The sequence below is a fragment of the Tyto alba genome, unplaced genomic scaffold, assembly GCF_018691265.1.
Source record: "Tyto alba isolate M040663 unplaced genomic scaffold, T.alba_DEE_v4.0 Super-Scaffold_3, whole genome shotgun sequence".
Lineage (NCBI taxonomy): Eukaryota > Metazoa > Chordata > Aves > Strigiformes > Tytonidae > Tyto > Tyto alba.
The window spans coordinates 15,867,772-15,888,086 of record NW_024881304.1 but is presented as its reverse complement, the minus strand read 5'-3'; the positions used below and the strand labels follow the sequence as shown (position 1 = coordinate 15,888,086).

The 20,315-nt window shown below is 39.6% G+C and overlaps 1 protein-coding gene across 2 annotated transcripts in view; it reads left to right on the top strand.

The window, feature by feature from the left end:
- The window catches only part of PDZRN3 (PDZ domain containing ring finger 3), a 148,326-nt gene that overhangs the window by 101,942 nt on the left and 26,069 nt on the right, over positions 1-20,315 (top strand). The window contains exon 1 of one of the 2 annotated variants that reach the window (XM_032985741.2): positions 11,182-11,441. The exons of the other annotated variant lie outside the window; for it this stretch is intronic. Within the exon in view, the coding sequence (XP_032841632.2) occupies positions 11,373-11,441 (69 nt within the window). The 5' untranslated portion in view covers positions 11,182-11,372. Of the gene's footprint in view, positions 1-11,181; positions 11,442-20,315 lie in introns of those variants that run through there. 2 annotated transcript variants of the gene reach the window in all.

The following is a 20,315-nucleotide window of genomic DNA, read 5'->3' as shown; positions in this document are numbered from 1 at the left end:
ATTGTAGCCGTCTTTTGTAACTATTTTTTTTTCATTGGCATTTGTTTTCTATTCATTTGCTTCCTTAGTACCGTCTTCTGTGGTATCATGCCACCATGACCAAAGTGACAGACTTTTGTCTCTGCTGGATTAATCAGTGTGTTCTTTGATCCATAACATATGCTCCTAGTAGACATTTAGCGTCAACATATTCAAGATTTGCGGTCTGGCAGTTTGGTGCCTGATGCTAACCTAGCTGATAGACAGTTCAGAGTATTTAATTTTTATTTTTTTTTTTTTTTTTTTATTCGAGCCTGCCTTTCATCTGTAGTAGAGCTTAAACTACGGAATAAAATATGTGATGTTAAATATTTGGGTTGATATCTTTGCTTGGAGATTAATTTTTTTTCTGGGTAAGAAAGCACTGAGAGGCTGCCCAGACAAATATCAGATCTCCACAGGCACAGCTTGTACATTTTCTGCACATCTTGGGTACAGGGTTTGTGTCCCCATGGTGAGGGAAGCCTGTCCTCACGAAAGAGGACGTGAGCTCCAGACCAAAAACTGGCCGGCTGTGACCTCGGCTTGAGAGGACTTTGTGGTGGGAACCCGAGCTCGCTCTGCAGGGACGGTCCTGGCGGCTGCGGGAGCTCACGGTGCCAGGAGCCGCCCGGCCCTTCCCTGCGAGCACCCACGGCTGCCCTGCCCGGTCCCAGGGGACAAGGACCCACACGGGGCTGGGAGAGCGGGGGGTTGACATAAAGTTTTATTTCCTCTAGGTGAAACTGTTAAAAGTTTAGATCAAAGCAAACTGGTGAAGAGCAAGGTAAAGGGGACAGAAGGCGTAGGGTGGCAACCCAAGATATTTTTCCTTTAGTATATCGATTAAATAAAGGATATCAATTAATGAGATTCAAACTATTTAATTATTTTTTCATGGAGAGGTATAGCGCATGATTTATGGCTTAGCTACTGCTTTACCGATTGTACTGCTATAAAGTGCTGCATAATATATTGCTTTCTACTGTGTTGTGCACAGACAGAAACAGCAAGTGTAAAATGGGATTAACTGCCCTCAGAATAGCCTGGTCTTGAAATTACTTATATAAGGCCAATGTCAAAACTCCCCTTGACTTCAGAGGGTGCTGAATTATTTCCTCATCCCCATCTTCGACTGCACACAGGCACATCCCTGTCTGTGGCAGACCTGTACTGAGCCCCAAAACAGTACGTGTAATATAGAGGAGAGAGAATCTCTCTGTTTGGGTTTTGGGTTTTTTTTTAAGTGTTATGCTGTCGTGAAGAATTAAACAGAAAATGAATGGAGAAACCAAATGTCAGCTGCTCCCTTAGACCTCAAGGCTCAGGAAACTGCTTAGTAGGAGTAGGAAAAGACCGGCAGGCTGAAATGTAAGGGAATAATTGTATTAAAAGGAGATATTATGGGATATTATTTTTCTTGTGGGCCCCAGAATTCTGCAAAAACAATCCTGAACTGCATCCTACAAGGCAAAATTAATTCACCCATTCCTCTAAACGACAGGGTTTTATTAACTGTGTATTCATTTGGTGTGCGCAAAATTAAAAATGGGCTCATATTACAAAAAGTTACATGCATCTTTCTTTCAACTGACAACATAGAGCTTAATGTGATTAACAATGTGGCAGCTCATAGCAAGAAGAAAAATAACTGTTTTTTCAATATACAACTCCCATAATAATTCAGAAATCAATATGCATCCTCAGAGAATTTCCCCCAGCAGAGGTTTGGAGGAAGCAGGGTGGCCTGCCTTCATTTCCTTATGAATGTGAAGCTGTTGCAGGCCTGGCTAGCCTGGCTTTTTTATTTTAATGTTTAACTACAACCACTGGGACTGGAATCATAGGTTCTAGTGGCCTAGTATGAATATTAATAAGACACTGGGCCATGGAGTTCCTTGCTGATTTTGACAGTTTAAAGGATCAGTTAGTTAATTAGAAGATGACATGGCACATCGCATCCCTTGGCTCCATCCTGCCTTCTGTCTCCTCTTTTCATTTTCCTTTTTGACATGTTAGATTACATCATTACTTGTAGTTTCACTTGTTAGCTACACCATGGAATGAGAATCTTTTAAGCTGTAATTATTGTGATTTCTCTCCTCTGCTAAGAACACGAAACTCAAAGAAAGCATACAGAAACTTGAATTTCAAAGACTTAGGAATACATACTTGGTAGTTTATAACCTTCTAACTACAGCCAATAAACAGAAAAAGATTTTAAGTAGCACAGAAAATTGTGCTGATCATCATACTGGAAACCAATCTAGTATTTTAAGTAGCTGCCCCCATCATCTTAGCTTTATTTGTGAGTTATTTAATGCTTTCATAGGTGCATTTCTCAGAAATCTAGATTCTTTTCCCTTCAGCCATGAACTGATTGTGCCTCTAGACATGTACATGAAATCCAGTACATTCATTGCATTGTACTACCCTGAAAAAAGTATGAGTTTTCTATCATCATCATAGTCAGAACAGACAAAAATAATGTGAACAGAAAGAACGATACTGTGAAGCAGCCCTCTCATTAGGGGGGAAAACAAAGGAAAACAAAGATGGACAGCGGATAATAAATGTAATTGAAACGTTATTTCTCAACTACACCTGATACCCCAAAATAGACAAGCCACAACTCAAAACCTGCAAAGCTACAGTCATACCAGAATGCATAAAAACTTCCAAGTTTTGCACCCCAGTGCCATACTACAGTTAGCCATCAGGACAAAATTTCTTGACACATAATAAGACTTCAGAAGAACCACAACCACTTATTTTGTGCATCACTAGATAATCTCATTGATTAATATCTGTCTTCTAACTTACATTCTGTCTGCAAAATTATTATCAGGAACATCGGTCTATTTCTGCAGAGAAGTGCCAAGAAACAAATGTGCGTCTTACTTGCTCGGTAGGCTTGGCAGTCTGCAAACAGAAGAGTCTGCAGGAAAATCAGAACGCAGTTTATGCGTTGGGGAAAGCCTGCAGCTCTGGGGCTTCATTGGGAGTGACAAGATTACTGGGTAAATGTGACTTCCAATAGGAATGATCATTTCTGGGTTATTATTGGTATTCATCACTGTGTCCAATTGCCTGTGTACTTTCACATTTCTTCTATCAAATGATTATATTTGTGTATTCATTTCAATACTACTTAATCAATACTGGTTATCAGAATATGGGTTTTGACAAGAAATTGCAAAGGAAGTAAAACTACATAATAACTATGCAGCTAGCCAATCCAATAACCTATGTAGGTAATTTATTTTTTTCATTAAGGTAAGCATGTAACCTCCCATTGATTCACAGGGCTTCACAGAAATACAGTGTTAATAACATGTGGAAATCACTTCCATTGCCATTGAAGATAAAGCTAGGTAATGTTACCTGTAGAAGGAACAAAGTTGGGCGTTGCGTGCCCTCCAACAGCAGACTTTACTCATTTAACTGAATTCCTTATTTCAGATGAACCAAGTTAGGCATGAAAAGTGTCCTCCTTGTATCAGAGAAGGGATTAATGGCTTAGAGTGTCTTTTATCAAATCAAAGTTATTGCAATAGTATTGATTTCATAATGAAACAAGAAATGACCCTGCATCACTGCAATTTCATAGGCTGGTGAGATTATATAATAAAGAGGATAAATGGAAACCAAACACGACGCTATATTGTCGGTGTATTTCATACACTAAACAATAGAGAGCGGTGCAGCAGAGCACTCAGTAGGACCTTAGCCCATCCCCTGTATTCTTCTGTAGTTTCAAGGTTATGTCTTGCTTGGCACCGGGAAGGCACAGGTGAAGTTCACAGCACAGGCACAGCCTGTCTCTGGGACTTCCACCCAGTCGGAGTCCCCATTTGCCCCTGTTACTCTCTTACCCCGTACGTCTGATCTCTTTTGACTGGGCTTTTGCTGAAGCAGAGACGACTGCTGCTTCACGTACCCGGTGCAGTCCTGCGCTCACTGCTGGCCCCTCTGTGTGCCCGCAGTCGAATTAATCACACAGACCAGTTCTGAAGTGAATGCCAATCTCCCTCAGTGAAAATGCATCTTTCCCAAATTCAAAAACAGAAATGAACACTTACATTTCCTTTGTTCCTAAGAGACTTAAATCCCATTTTATTCAAGGTCTGCTCATCTTCTGGGTCTTTTCTGCATAGGAGCTCTAGCCAAGAATTAGCAATCAGATTCCTCCTTGTCCACCTGAACCTAGAAATGAACATAAAAGCAAACATATAAGCAACTTTTTTCATTTTGACTGCCATTTACCATTAATACTTAATATTCCCACATATCCTTTTCATCAGATGGTTAATATAAAACCTAGTGAACCATAGATGGCATTCCTGTTTTGCTCTGTTTCAAATTAAGTGTGGAGCAGTAAAAATGGAGAAATGAAAGTTAATATCTTTTCAAATAGAAATGGCTTAAAATTCATAATATGAATACAGTAACTAAAATACAAAAGTAAGTGAAGACTGTGATCCTTAGCAGGTCTTGGCAGTTTCTGGCCATATATTATTAAGCATTATTCAGCTGACCCTAAGGGGAGTTCATCTGGAGACGTTAAGGTCAAAGAGTAGCAGCATTTGGACACAGTCAAATGGATTTTACACCTTTGTATCTTTCTGACATTACTGTTTTGCTTCAGCAAACTGCCTAATATCAGATATATCCTACTGGGTACCTTTCTAAATCACTTCAATTTTCTTTGTCCCTGGGCTACAGTTATATGATCAGGATCCAAAGCTATCAGAGGCTATGATATACTATTTTACTTGCTCGTTTGTATTAGAATGAACTTTATTAGCTTTTGGGCACTTGTCTATCAGTTTTAAAGATTAAGTATTATGTCAATAGTTTTTATGCAGCATTCAAGTACACTGAATCATTTTGCTTGCTCCGAGATTATTAAAAGTGTATTATCACTTTTACAGAAAACATTTTTATTTTAAAATGAACCATCACTCATAGCAGTCTGTGCTTACCAATGCTATCCCTCTAAAGTGATATTTCACAGCAAAACCAAAATGGGAAGAGATTCTGTGTAAGTAATTTTAGATTTCAGAATACATGAACCTTATAAACACAAGTGTATAACTAACATTTGACTACACACTCCTAGGCTTTCATTATCCACTTTCTTCCTTTAAATATTCGTAATTTTCTATTCTATATTCTTGTAACTGCTAACAATAACCACGGCACTTTTACCATGTAAAAACTGACAATTTGTGCAAGCTTAAATTTGTCATTCTTCTTAAATAGAAACTATCTAGTTAAATAACCCGTACAAAATTACAGAGATGAGCTTGGCTGTTCCAGTATCAAAACCAGGAAATCAAAGATGTTTTTTTTGCGAGGAAGCTGAGGTTTCGGCTGACATGAAAGAAGCTTTTAGAGCACAAACCCAGACTATAATCAGATTTTCTCATTTCCTTGCCAGTCTTCCGTACTTTTGGGTTTGTGGTTTGTAGTGGCTAAATTGTGTCGCGAATAGGAAAATGGACAAGGATAGTGCACCGGGGCTTTGACCTACAGTGTGATCTGCCTCCAGGTCCCTCACTTGGGCACTGCTGGGCTTGAAGTATCGCAGCTGGCAGATGGTGGTTTCAGAGCTGGTTTATGATTAGGTGAAAGAGCACTCCCTTTTTGATTAGTTCATTCTCTGTCCTCAGTACTTAAAACCCTGTTTCGCCCGCTTCCATCACAGTGTCATCACTGTAAATCCCGTGTGTACATCCTCTGGCTCAGGGATCGCCTTTTGTCTTAAAGCTTTGACCAAGACCTCTTGGCACTGCTATAAAAGACACCCAAAGAGGCAGGCTACAGTAGGAGGAGTTTCGTAGTCCACAGGTCAGCTCTTAGCATCCTAATTCTCCCCATCAGAAGGTCTCAGTGGCATATTAAACAGTTATTTAGCCTATTCTGACCTCATCATTTCTGCTTCATGAAAGACTGAATTAACACAACAGTGTTCTTATATCTACTGGCCTTGCAGCGCTTGCAGTGATGTTGCTCTGATGTTCCTATGATATTACTGGCTTTCTCAAGTGGCACAAATGAAAGAGATATCAGACTCCTTAATGAGCTTAGAGGACAGAACAGTTCCTTCAGAGGTTGAACAATAAGTATCATTTCATTTAAGTTACTTCTGAGAATTGGAACACTTTCAGAGATGCTAAGTGGAGCAAATAAGGATCTCAAGACTTCAACATTAACTGATGGGAATAAAGCCAAAGTTTTACATTTGCTTTCACATCCTCTCTTGTGGTATGTTTTAGTTTAAATATTTTGGCTCCAGTCTTGATGCTTCCAATGCATAGGCAGATTGCTATGCCCACATGCAAAAAAAAAAAAAAGAAAAAAAAAAAAGAATTGAGATTTTTTTGCTGTTATATTTAGAGTATGTATTTAATTGCTGTGCAAGCACAATACTATAGAAAATCCTGGTTTGCTTTCATATATTCAACAAAGGGCTTTTTACAAGGGTGTTTTAAAAGTAGATCCGTGCTAATTAAATGTACTATTAAGAATCCAACACTTCACGGCTATCAATGGATTGTAGTATTGAAAATTTGCAAATAAACACAGGGAAACAGAACTCAATCTGAACACATTCTCAACAGCGAGGCACTCAAGCTTTAATAGAGGTAACCCAATGGTTATAATTAAAAAGCACCCTAACACACTTTGAAAAATTCCAGATACTAACTTTAAAGTACAGTTGTGTAGCACAGTTTTCTTTCACACCACTCTATGTAATCATACTCTGTACGGTTTCCTGACTTCTGTTTATATAACACACCAATGCGAGAATTATTTATAAAGTCACAGCTGTTCTCTTTCCTAGCCTTTGTTTCTCGCAAGTCTTAAATATTTGTAAAAACAAGAAAAGTAATTAAAGTATTGATACATTAAGTAAACATTTCCCTAATCACACCGCTTAAATAGGAATCATTTGTTTAAACAGAACTTGCTAAGTATATGTACAAAAATATAATGTTAAATAGTTACTACACACTAGGAAAGCCAACTTGCATTTAAAGAAACAAAATAAACAATGCCAAACCGTTACTAATATTGCAGTCAGCCACTCAAACATTAGGAGCTCCCAGAACCGAGTGCAACGGTTTGGTGCTTGCCCAGATCTGTGAAGTAGCTATGTGCCATCTGCTCCTCGCACAAAGGACATGAGTTTATTCTTGCTGGTGGGAGCTGCTGTCTAAGAGCCAACACTTGGCAGCCTAAGTCCTTACCCTTGAAAAGCTGGCAGGGAGCGCTTTTTAGCCTTTGAGTTCCCTAATAATGCTCCCCTCCAGGGCGCAGGTCCCTCATGAGTGCTTTATTTCCCTCTTTATTCTGATTCACCATCCCGTGCACACAGGCAGGATGCCTCAAGTGTATTGGTCTCCTGCGGATTCCCCTTACCTGCCAACACCTGACAGGCTTAATCATAAAATAAATCAGACATTTAAATAGCAAAATTTTTACTAGGCTGGTAGTTACAAGCTGAGAGGTTGTGGGTTGCAACTCAGACAAATACAAAAAAAAAGCAAAACCAGCCCGTGGTCTGGGGCGGGGTTCCCTCCTCGCCACCACCTGCCGCCTGTCCAGGACATCCAGCCTCCCGGAGGCGAGAGCGGCGCCCTGCCCTTCCTAGCGGCCCGTGCAGCCTGGCTGCTTTCCACCTCCCGTTCCTTGGGAATTAGCTTTTGGACACAAAAGCAAATGTCTGACAGTCGGAGCCAGGTATCTTGGTGAAAAGGATTTCACAGACTTGGTCACATGTAATCAGTCAGGGAGCAAGTAATCTAGATAAATGCTAATGAAAGCTCTTGCTGGCACCTCGTGTGTTCAAAGGCTATTTACTATTGTTCCTAGTCAGCTGGCTCGCTAACTTCCCATTCAGTCTGGATTGCTCAGATTCAGCTGGGATCACTGTAATATTCACATTACACGTGATATAAGGCATCCACTACGCGTACATTTTGTTAAGCTCATTATCTGTGGCACGCTGGCGAGATCACACATGACACACTGTTAGTGCAGGTGACAGATCCCGTAACGAGCTGCCTTATCTGGACAAACCCAAGGAAGCCAGTTTACCTCCACCACGTACGGCACGCACTGACGAGGGTTCCTGTAACGCACTGGGCTTGCCTGTGTACGTGTGTTAAAAAACAACTGTAACGACCTGATTAACATCCCCCCATCCCGGACAGCTCAGGTGGCTCCTTCTGGCTGGCTGGGTCCAGCAGCGAGGAGCACTGAGATCTCTTTGTTCTTGATATCAGTCCTTGAACCTCACAAGGAGCAGTTAGGAAATGGCCCTGGCCTCCTCAGACCTTCTGGCATCACCCACTGAACGCATCTATTGTGGAAGAAGTCTCCTAAGAATTAAACTGAAAACTTGTAGCAACTTTGTACTGAGAACATGCAAACTGCAACAGCTTAAAAGCTGACCAAATTTAGCAGATTTCACAGGGACAAACCGTCCCTGTGCCAAACTTCAAATTATGTTGATACTAAAACCTTCTCAAAGAAAACGTATCCAGAATTTCTTAACATGGGCAAACCATGTATTTGGTTTTTTTTTTTTTTTCCCTAATCTTCCTCTTGGAAATGACTGAAACACCTTGGCTCAAGTGTACCATTTAAAGCAAAAATAACAATTGGACAATGCCCAGAACACAAGTTTACAGCCCAAATGTTGAAAGTTTGGCAAAGTACCATAAAAACTAGCCTATATTAACCTGAGGCAGTGCTACCATTTCTGCCTATGAGATGAACAGAGAAATATGAATTAGATTTCAATAATGGAAAACATCTCCGTTGAGATAAGCGCTGGCCTGACTGTCAGGCGAAGCTTATTTACCAGAGCAACAGTGCAACAAAACCAACTGCACCGCTAAGCCACAATGTTTGCTGCTGAGCAACGTGCTTAGGCTTTGTTAGGTGAGGAATCTGAAACATCACGTTTATGGGATCCCTCCACTCTTACATCAAAACAACAGTCTTCTGCTGGACTTTGTCTCCTGGCCAGATTTATGGATTGTCTTTTTGATTCAGATGAAACATTACCTCATGGAGTCTATCATGTTGCTATAGGAAAATAACAAATAGGTGCATTTCCGTTGAAACTGGAAATGAAATATCCTGCATGTTTCTGTTTTATTTCTAATCAGATCCAGCTGCATACTATTTCTACAAAAATTCCTGACTGAACTCAACCACCTAAAATGAACAATAACATTTAAATAGCATCTAGTATTTAAGAAACTTAACTGCATGGAAAAAAAGCAAAAATCTTAGGCAACATTTTTGAAAGCTTTACCTTAAGTTACTTAATCAAATTACATAACCAAAAATTATCTAATCAAAGCCATATTTTTTTTTTTTTCACTAGGGTCTTTTTTTTATTTAAAGCAGTTATCATCGTCATCTTTTTTGCTTTTAGGGAACACTGGTTCTCCCATGCAAGAACTTTCCAGTTGGTTAAGATCCACAGCCACTGGCTGTCAACCAACTTCGGAAACGTGTGCAGTATGTGGCTGGATATCTAACCAGGGATAGCCCGAATCCTTCTTCTTCTTAGAGGGCCAGCAGGAAGATCCAGGCTACCTCTGTCTTGGCTCTAACCTTGCAAGTTCCATCACCATTGCAGTGGTAATCTCGTCAGGAAAACATCACAGTCACAGTGCAGGGATGGAGCCCCTACCTGCTTGTAGATGTTGGGCAGGGATTTGAAGAGGTCTCTTTTCTTTCTTTGTAGGTAGGTAGGTAGATTTTGCTACCAAAACACAGTCTCAGAGTTAAGGCACCCCTTCTTGTCACTAAAGTTTAGTACTAAAATATATCGAGAGGGCATGAACTGCATTTCAGCATTTTAATGCAAATTGTGAGTCGGTACAATTGCAGCAATAGCTGGGTATCCTATGAGATACCTGTAGCAAGATACCTATGTACAGGTTTGGACATAAAAGCTACAGATGATCCTTGCACAACATTTCCATTGGCATCCGCAGAAACTCACGAAGCAAATAGGCAGAAACCAGTCAGAGAACCACAGCACGAGACCCAGGCCCTCTGCCGTGCAACCTGCGTGGGAATTATACCCGTGGTCTCATTCCTAGCTATTCTGTCATCTTCTCTTCTTTATAGCAGAATGAATTGAAATAAGGACTGTAAGAATGCACACCTTCTGAGAATGCGTAAACAATTGGAAGAAGTATGGTCAATCCAAACTCGTAACACGAGGTAGAGTTGCCTACAGACTCAAAAATACCCCTAAAGCTTATGACTGCAGAGTACTTTTCCAGTTCTTTGGGCAGTTCACTGATGTTTTCTCCTTTACACAAGTCAGTGTGGATCTAGGCACTCAAATATTGAATAGTCATAAATACCATACTTATGTTACTGTGTATCTTTTTATAATCTGGTAACCTTTATATTTTTAATATAACAAATGATATGTGAATGTGTCATTTACACTCTTCAAATACAATGAGAGTCAGTAGCATAAATGGCCATTTTTCACTTAATAGAAATATTAATCTAAAGCTAATCTATAAATATTAGTCCAAGGCACTCTTTTTAAATTTTTCCTCCTATATCCACATACATTCACATATATCTCTTCTGCTTTGTAGCCAGGTCCTAAGGCTGCATGTAGGTTTTCAGGGACAGAGACAGCCTTTCTCTGTTCTGTTTGCTAAATGCCTAGTTCAGTCATCTCCTGCTGTAAAACTGAGGCTCTCAGGTGCCACCACAGTACAAGGGGAAAATAAATGCTACTAAGCATATTCAACTTTGCCACAGACACCACCGAGTTTTGTGCCATTATCTTCATTTCCGTGTGACTTGCATTTAAACTGTACTAGCCTGCTTAAATACATTAAGAATTAACCTGAGGGACCACACTAAAACGTAGTCATGTTTACTTGTAATTGCTACAAAATGGTTTACAAAATTGTTAGTGTCTTTTATTATGCCTGCTGCCGAAGCACTTGCCTGTTAATTAGAGAAATTTCAGCTGTCATAGCTGGCAATTATAGCTTCTGTATCGCTGTCTGTTATGAATAGTCAATGGCAGCTGATTAATATGCATGAGTAGCAGTATATAGGGTGTGCGCCGGAGCCCCGTGCTGCAGCCGGAGCGGCGCGGCAGAGGCAGTGCTGTGTGCTGCCCGAGAGCTCCGCTCCTCTGCAGCACCCTCGGCGATACCACCCCGAGCTGCCCCCGTCCAGCCGACCCAGCCAGGGCTTTCAAGGATACCTGCACGCATGCTTGCTGACAGAGCTTTCTGTGCCTGCTCTGGTGAATAAGGAAGGTTGTTTCTGCCACTTATTTAAACATGGGATGCAGTTTGTGCACTCTACAGAAGCAGGAAGAACAGTACAAGTTACTGTATGAAGTTTGTCAGGTAAAGAATTAGATTTCATTTCTAAAAGAAAATGTTCTCTTTTAGGCTTGTGACCACTGTTAATGACAGGGAAATTGGAATCCCCAAAACTGCTTTTACAAGTGGAAATGAAAGGGGGTTTTGCCTTACTTGATATGCGTATGATAATGATTATGTTTTTATGATGTACCTTCCAATCCACGCTTGCAGAACATCAAATATTTAAATGTATGCTATTATACATCAAACTTTTTACCAAACCTTATATCACAAAATCGGACTCTCTTGTTAATTTCTCCAGTATGTATTAAGTAAAATTTTTTGACAGGGATCATGGCTTGGTCACACACTATTTGAACAAGTTAGGAAAGACATGCAAGGAAGGTTTTGTATCTGTTTACAAGTACTTGCAGACATTCTTTCTGTGCAATGCATTCATTCAGTGCTCAGTCCAGTCTTTAAGTGCCTGTTCCTGTCAATGTAAGTTTACATCTAGTTGGCTGTAGTTTTTGCACCTCTGCACATAGAAATACCAGCTAGCAAATAGTTAGATTTGACAGCAGATTGAAACTACTGCTTTACAGATCTTTATTCATCAAATTACTCATATTAAGCATCTGATAAGTTTTCTAAAAATGGGATAACACATTAACCTCTATTACAAAAATGTGATTTCCTGTTTCTGCTTTTCCTTCTGTCTCTGAAATTTCTGTCACATCTGAAGTATGATTTGGACCAAAACAGTGTGATAGAACCATGCAGAGTGATAGCCAGGTGTTTAGGGACATACTCCTAAAAAGAGAATATTCTGAAATAATCAGTCGGGTAGCTTATGGTTAACACCTCTGAAAACGTGAAGTGGGTTGTCTGTACAAACACACCAGATAAACAGAACCTACCCGGATCCACCGAGCTGTACTTTACCACCCTGCCCTTCCTAAGGCGGTTTAGAGTCGGTGGAATTACCCCCAGTCACAGGAGCGTGGGGCCAGGGCCATTTCCCTGCGCTCGCCGGCAGAGGGGATTGCTCAGTGGTGCACGGGAGTGAGAGAAACCCCGGGGTCCTCGCTGCGTTACCACCTGCGTCTGAGCCCAGATCCTGATGTCACTGACAACAAAGTGAATAAAATATGTGGTTTGTATGTTTTGCTACTAGGGAAGTGATTAAATTTTAAACACATAGTTTTGATCTAATTCTCACTCGCTCACCAAAGGACACTGATGCTTTGTGGAAGAAAAAAAAAAAAAAAAAAAAAACTTGTGAGAGCAAAGAGGAAGACATGTTTACTGTCATGTCTATTTATACTAACTCACTTCCACTTGCTAAGCTGCTATGCATGTGATGGTGGGAAGAATTTTAGAGAAAGGTAATCGGATTTCTCGGAAATTATTCTGTACTGAGAACTAGTTTCAGATGCTGCCTGCAACAGCAGACCTGGTGCCAGGTATCATTTGTGTGAATCCTCTGTTCGGATCAAGCAGTGGCTGTGGTAATAGTTACTTATCCCCCAAGGTCACCAAGTTTTCACGCAGTCTGGGTTTGAGGACTACAGTGAATCACATTTGGAAGCGCAACAACCAGAACTGAGACAGCAAGCAATTATCAATATTTTGATTGTTTAGCAAGCTTGCACAATTTTTGTTGTGAAATGGAGGTGACGGAGAAGCGTGGCAAGTTACTGACATCTCCTAACAGATACAGGACAACATTCTTTAAATACATGTCCTTAAAATCAGTCACAGGAACAGTCCCACTGATATGTGAGATGACTGAACTATCTGGTGCTGGCTGCAGGTGCGGATCCCTGGCAGTAGTTTGGATTTAGAAATCAACCTATAAAGTGCTGCAACCTTGTTTCAGCAATGAGTGGAGCACAGGGCACAGCACTCCTGATTAACTTGAAGCATGGAAGTCCTTTGGGAAGCATGGTTGGAATACCCTCAGCTTCCACAGAAGTGAGAGGGTGCATGTAATCCTGTAAAACTGGGATTTCTAACATAGTAAAACCTGAATTATTTAAGACTATAATCCCTGATTATTCCAGAATATAAAATATTGTGCAAAATTATTTTAACAGGGGTACTACTTTGATTTCTCTCTTTCACAAGATGGGAGGGATGGAATTCTATAGCTTATGGAGTACATCCAGATAATTAAATGTCACTATAAAAATGCATCCTCATGTAACCTACATGTAAGAGCAATCACTTAAAATTTAATGGTGAGGGAGATGAAGAATCATTATAATTTAAAATAAGAGTATATAAAGACAAAAGTTTCAAGATATGCTAGCAGTAACAAATACTTCTTACAGTTGTTTTATTTTGTATCATCCGTGTAATCCTAATATCATGTGATAAGATGACATTGTCGTTTCTGAGAAAGTGAAAAGAAGCTTTTTTTAAAGTCTGAGTTAGACAAAATTTGCATAGCTTGGTTTTAGGAAATATTGAGCGTTTGTACAAATAAAATCCCCTTAGCCTTATTTTCTAAAAGTTCATGACTCTGAGATGCAGGAATTCAGAAAACACTTGCAAGAATTAATAATAGTACATAACTGCACTTTCTTTATTAGGCCAAGAGCTTTAGCGTGGCTGGGAAATTAATGCTTCAATAAATTACAATTCCAGAAGGTCCAGTACGTCTGGCTCTGTAAGTCCTCATAACAGAGAGCACAAAGAGGATCAAATATACCAGGGCTCAGGCTTTATCCCTTCCTCATCCATAGATAATTCAAAGAGATCCTCTTCATTAAGGGCTTTGGCACATTGCCTACAATTTCTTTTTGGGCCGCTGTGAGCTTAATGATGCAGAACAATGGTCTTCCCTCTTGTTGAACACATACCTTATTGTACCTTTAATCACATAATAAAAACCAAATTAAGACACCTCATCATTAAAGTCTGTTGTAGCTGTGCATATCAATGCTTTGTATTACAAATACAAAGGGGACTGTGGCAGCTTGAAATCTTGATGCAGAAAGAGTGTCACCAACGAGAAGCGTGCTTGTAGCAGCAACAAGATGCATATAATATCTTAGATGTATCCTGAGGTTTACTTCCCAGTGGCATGCGGCATATGAAATGAAGTAATTATATGCTATTAGATTTTGAGTTTCTAGTTAAATGGAAATTTTCTTCAGAAGATTTTAAAGGTTGTGAGAATGGAGGGAGAATGGAGGGAGAAAGGGGAAGAAAGCCAGCCAGAAAATTGTAAGGGTGTTTTAGACCAGTTTTCTAGTTTGCTTTTCTCAATGTCATCAGCTCCTATACAAACAATAACATAAATAAAGGTTTTTCCCTCTGTATGAAAATTCCTGGGGGATGAAAAAGTAATCTCCATTGAAGGAAACTTACAGAAGAATGAGTTATCTGAGATAGAGCTTTTGAGTTTATAAAATAAAAAAAAAAGGATTAAGACCTCAATTTAAGAAACTTTCTCAGTACCTATTTCACACTAGGCCCATGTCTACACACAGTTTGGGAGGTAAGCACATACAATGAAATAACTTCCTAAATGGACACTTAATATTTCCAAGGATAAGAACATAGAATTTTACATCAGAGAGAAGTCTAAGCTGCATGGGCAATGCTCAAAGCTGTTCCCTGGGATTCAAGATGATGGAGTTCATCCAGTTCCCATGGTGGGAAGATATCATAAAAACAACCCATCAAAACTGGCACTTCCAGCTGAGAAATCATGCGGTAAGAGAGTATGGAGCCTAACCCCTTCCTGCAGGCTGTCCCTCCAGAATAAGGATAGAAACACTGGCAGGAAACAAGCTCACGTTGCTGCTGCCCTTGCTTCAAATGACCCGAGGTCAAAAGATTTCTGCCTCTGTGATTGTTGAGCTGGCACCTTCCACAAATACTAAAGTTCATATATAAATAAACAGTTGATGTAATGACCTTTTAGTGTTATAGTAACTTGAAAAGCGCCGTTCACATGCTCTTGGCCCAGCACATCTCTGAGACAAATAAAAATGACAGTGTTTGTAAAAACAATAGTGGGCATGCTGGATCTGTCTTTTAAACTAGACTAAGATAACGATGCGGCCAAGGTTATAAAAGCACCATGGTCAGCATACAAATTGCTGTGCTAATGAGAAGACAGTAGTGATGAGGAACTAACCGACACTATATTTCATTGGCACCTTCCAGCAGCACCACTTGCAAGGAGACTCCTCCTTCAGCAGGACTCACGCACAAACCAGTTGCACTGAGCTCATCACTGATACAGTTCCTTCGCCATTAGAATTCCATTCACATGTTTAGACTTGCAAAAATTAGGCTGAAGTAATCAGTCATTAAGAAAGCCTGATTCAAAGAAACAGCCTAACTAGACTTAAAACCTACTGAGCAATGATGTTAACCTAAATCAGGACCAAAATGAAGCTTGTGAAAATAAGCATTCAGCTCAAAAAAGGATTTCTAATCAAAACTGTAAGATTTGGGAAACAAAAATAATTGCCTCTGTATACATGCTTTTCACACCCTCAAATTTAATTGGGCAGCCAGAAAATTAGTTGATCTACATTTCAGTAGTTTTCCATGTTAAGACCAAACTGGTTGTGTCAATTATAGTAAACTGGTCTACTTGAAATACACTGTATGGCTTCAGATACTCTGTATGTACAGTCTGTGCTGCAGCTGAAATTAAGAATAATGTTGAAGTTCTGTTCTGTCACTTCACTACCATTAAACTTGACCTCAATAACAGTTGTGAACTTATCACACTTACTTCAAAGTAGGCATGTGTTTGCTTAAACAAGATGTTAATTCCAAGGGCTTTGTTCTAGACAGGGTTTTCTACTGCTGAATTAGTTCAGCTGTAGAAAAACTCTACTTGACAGACTGGAGACTCATAATCTTCAGAAAACTGCCCTTTAATGATTGTGGCGCCTGTCTGTGGCTCAGAAGTCCCCTTTATTAATTAGACATTTACCAGAAACTGGCAATTGAAATTTTCCTCTTCACTTGACGATGAATAATGCAATGCCTCTGTTAGGTTTTCTCTGGAAGATACTTTTTCTTGCATGTTAGAGGAATATTTTGGTCATTAAAGGAACATAAGCGAGATGTGTTGTGAAAGAAACAAAATGCCTAATGGTCACCTGTGATAGAAATGGATGATTTGACCTACTGTGCACATGAAATATCCTACTGCTTCATAATCTTCCTAAAATCTACGGTGACTTTCTTCTTTCCATTGAGCAGATAAAATGCTTAACCATAGCATAGATTTTTTTTGGTATTTTTTTAGGCGATAAATGATTGGAAAGATGAGTTTTGTAATGCTTTACACTTATACATCTGTTTAATGCTATGAAGCAGGTGGCAAGAAGTCACAAGGGAGAAGGCACTAGGGACAATCGCTCTGTGCTTTACTGTCACATGTCAGACATGGGCTGGGAAAAAGGAAACATATGGAGTAATGAAAAAGTGCAGATTTAATAAATGTGTTTTGTTGTGTTCATTAATAATGAAACAAAAGGTCAGGCTTCATTTTCACTAGGACAGGACAGCTCTATGTTTATACATACATTGGGATTGTTCCTTTCAGAGAGTTGGTGGGTAAATGTAAGTAGATCTAGCTAGCCCTCCTGAACTTGGCAGCAAGTTAGGGATTTGGCAGGAAGGTGGAAGAATAAATAATACAAAATATACATAAACTCTCAGCAAGACTACAATACTCACTACTTTAAACAGTGACTACTGAATGAAACCTTTCTATTTACACAATGTATCTTTAGTCAAAAAGCCAGAGGCCACCATCTAAAAGAAAATTAGTAAGCATCATGGCAGTGTTTTCTTGTGTCAATACAGTGATAATTCTGGACGTGGACATGTTGTAGGTGATTGGCCAGATTGTCCACTGGCACGGGAACTGAGCACTTCACCATTTCATTTCTAATTGGTGAAACTTCTTCTGGCTTGGCACCAAGACTCCACCTTAGCTATGTTCAGTAGCATCCCATTTCTCAAACGCTTCCATCAGGTTCCTTAGGAACACTTGAGAAATAAGTGTTATGCTTCACAGGAAGAGAAATTGTACGATCAGATGAAAACCATATTTGGTTTATGTATTTTCATGGATCATGTGTACTTAGAGACTAATTTAGCTCCTGCAGCACCATTTTAGAGAAAGTGATCATTCATATGTTGAAAGATCACAGCTGATAAGAAAGCCTGTTTAAATTTGGCAGAGTTGCTTGCAGAGTACAACAGAAGCTCTTCTATCTGACCTGACAGCATCTGTGTAACTGCCATCAATTTGAGCCAAAAAAAAGGAAAATGAAGGTGTGTTTATCAATAGCACACTATGACAATTCTAGGCCAGGGTCAAGCAGCATGGACTGGAAGGGTAGAGTGAGGTGGTGGTGGTGGGACTCCTACCTACACCACACCTTCTGAGGTTAGTTTTCTTCATCTGAAAACACTGCTCTACTTCTGGAAGCAGATGGTCCAAGGTGACAAAGCCTGCTCTGCAGATACCAGGTAGCTACTGAAGCAGCAGGCCCCCTTACTAATGAACTCCCTTGGATCTGTCACTGCTACTGGGTTCCCAGATAACAACACTGGGTGCTTTTTCCACCTTTTCTTGGCACTGACTTCAATAACCCTCTTCAACACAGATTATCTTCAGAGCTATTCACAATTGCCCTTTCCCTGTCTTACATCACCAAGACATTTGTGGAAGAAGGGAGGGAGTGGGAGGATGGACTCAAAAACTACAAATGATGAACAACAGTGCAGAAATAGGAATGTCGTGAATTAGAATGGTCTTAAGCACAGTGTCTTGGAGATCAGTGTTCAGGTTTCAGTTGTGGTGTGCTCTCACGTGACCTTGGGTAGATCACTAACTTGGGTTGTGTTTCATCTTCTCATCTGTACAATACACCTTTTGTCTTTTTTGCTTGCAGCAGGCTCTCCAGAGAAGGCACTGTCTTTTGTTCTGTGTTTGCATAGCGTGATAGGCTACTAAAATAGTATTATTTGAAGGCCTGGTCTGTACACCAGCTTGTACTACTCTGACTTTAATTGAGGTATGATGTTGAATATTGCTAGACTCTCAACTATTTGAGCTGTAGGTGCTGGAAGGGCAGGACAGGGGAAAGCTTCTTCCAAATATGTCTTACTCTTAAGCCATTCCCAAAGCACCCTCTGCATGCCACTCTTGGAAAAAGGTGACTGGTCCACAGGGACTTTTCTCCTGATTCATCACAAGAATTGGTTTCTTAGGTTACTCCAGTTTAGCTTAAATCCATATAACATTACACCCTCAAATAGCCCGATTAATCATTTTATGCTATTTACTGTCATTGTGTATTATTTTAAACATAAATATAGAAATACACAGCTTTTTAAAAATATCTAATTCATAAAAAATTTTAAATGTACTATATGAATTTACTGTACTAGATGAATACATAGACAAAGGTTTTGCCTCTTGGGAAGAGCACATTTGAGAAGGGCAAGAGCATTTCGATGTAACGTCACAGCAGAAGCAGCGCACGGTGCCACACTGGAGGCACAGTGCTGTACGTGGCAGACCTAAAGAACAGGAGAAAGTGGGTAACTGCACTTGCTGAATTCTGGTCATTAGTAATTCATGATTATTTATGGCTGTCATTTGTACCTTACTCAGAAATATAATTGATTTGCTCCCTCTGGGGCATGCTACTGAAATGGCAGAAAGAGTCATTAAAAAGGGAGGGCCTGTAAATGTCTGTCTGCATTTATATGGACCAAGGTTATTGAGCCATGAACAGATACAAAAACAATCACTTTTTTAAGGCTGACAAAATATGAAAAAGTACTTTTGCCCTGATATCAAGTCATTTAACATGATGAATGCATATATAAGAAAAAAAAGATTCCAAGTAAACTTTGCTTATAGAGAAAGTACAAGAGTCTCGGAAGCCCCAGCAGTAGTCTAAAGCTGTTTTCATTGAAGCAAATGATAAAATTCCCTGTGGTTTTACTTCGAGTCATGATACATAAGAACGGAGCCTGAGAATCCAGCCAAACACTGGCACATTTCAGTATGCTGTATACAGTACTAGCACTGCCTTGTTAATACATAAATGTGCTAATTTCTAGCAGAATAAAAATTCCTTTATTTCAGAAGTCCTTCCCCCAAGATTTTCCATTTGGAAGTTAACGGTTTAGAGAACAAATGTATTCTGTATTTTTAAGTAAAGAATTTTTCTTTGGTCTTAACTATTTTGTCATGGATGGCTCACAAGGCAGAAAGGAAATGCACACACATGGAAACAGTCTATTATTAAACAATATAATTCTGGTTTTTTGAAAAAGAAAGAGACTGTCCATATGAGGGAAATAAAAGAGGGATTAGATGGGGCTGCAGGAAGAATTAACCTATATTTTGAACCTTCCTTCTCCAGTTCCTGAGGAAAAGGGGGTTTAGAAAATAGGCTTTTTGCTGCTCTAGTTTCTATAAAAATCTTTAAAGTTCTGCTGCTTTTTCTTAATATGCAGACTTCTTAAGAACTTGCTAAAGAAGTGAATCAGACCATAAAGAACGTTTTAAATGGAGCACAGACATCTGTAGTCTAACAGAACTAGCATTTTTATAGTGCACTTCCCAAGGATTTGCATGAATTTCAACAAAGAAAAGCTGCTTACTCATTCTTAAGCAAAAAAGTTTTTTCTCTGTGACATTTGTGAAGCATGGAAGAACCAACAAGCTGCACAACGCATACAAATGTTTACCATTCATAACATTAAACCCATATAAATCAGTTTAACTTGAAGGATGGAAAAATAATTTTCTTTTACTGAAACTTTTCTAGTTTCTGTTGTGTACTACCAACATCCAGCAAACACTGTTACACACCATTTAAACAAGAATAAAGTACAAAATAATTCTAA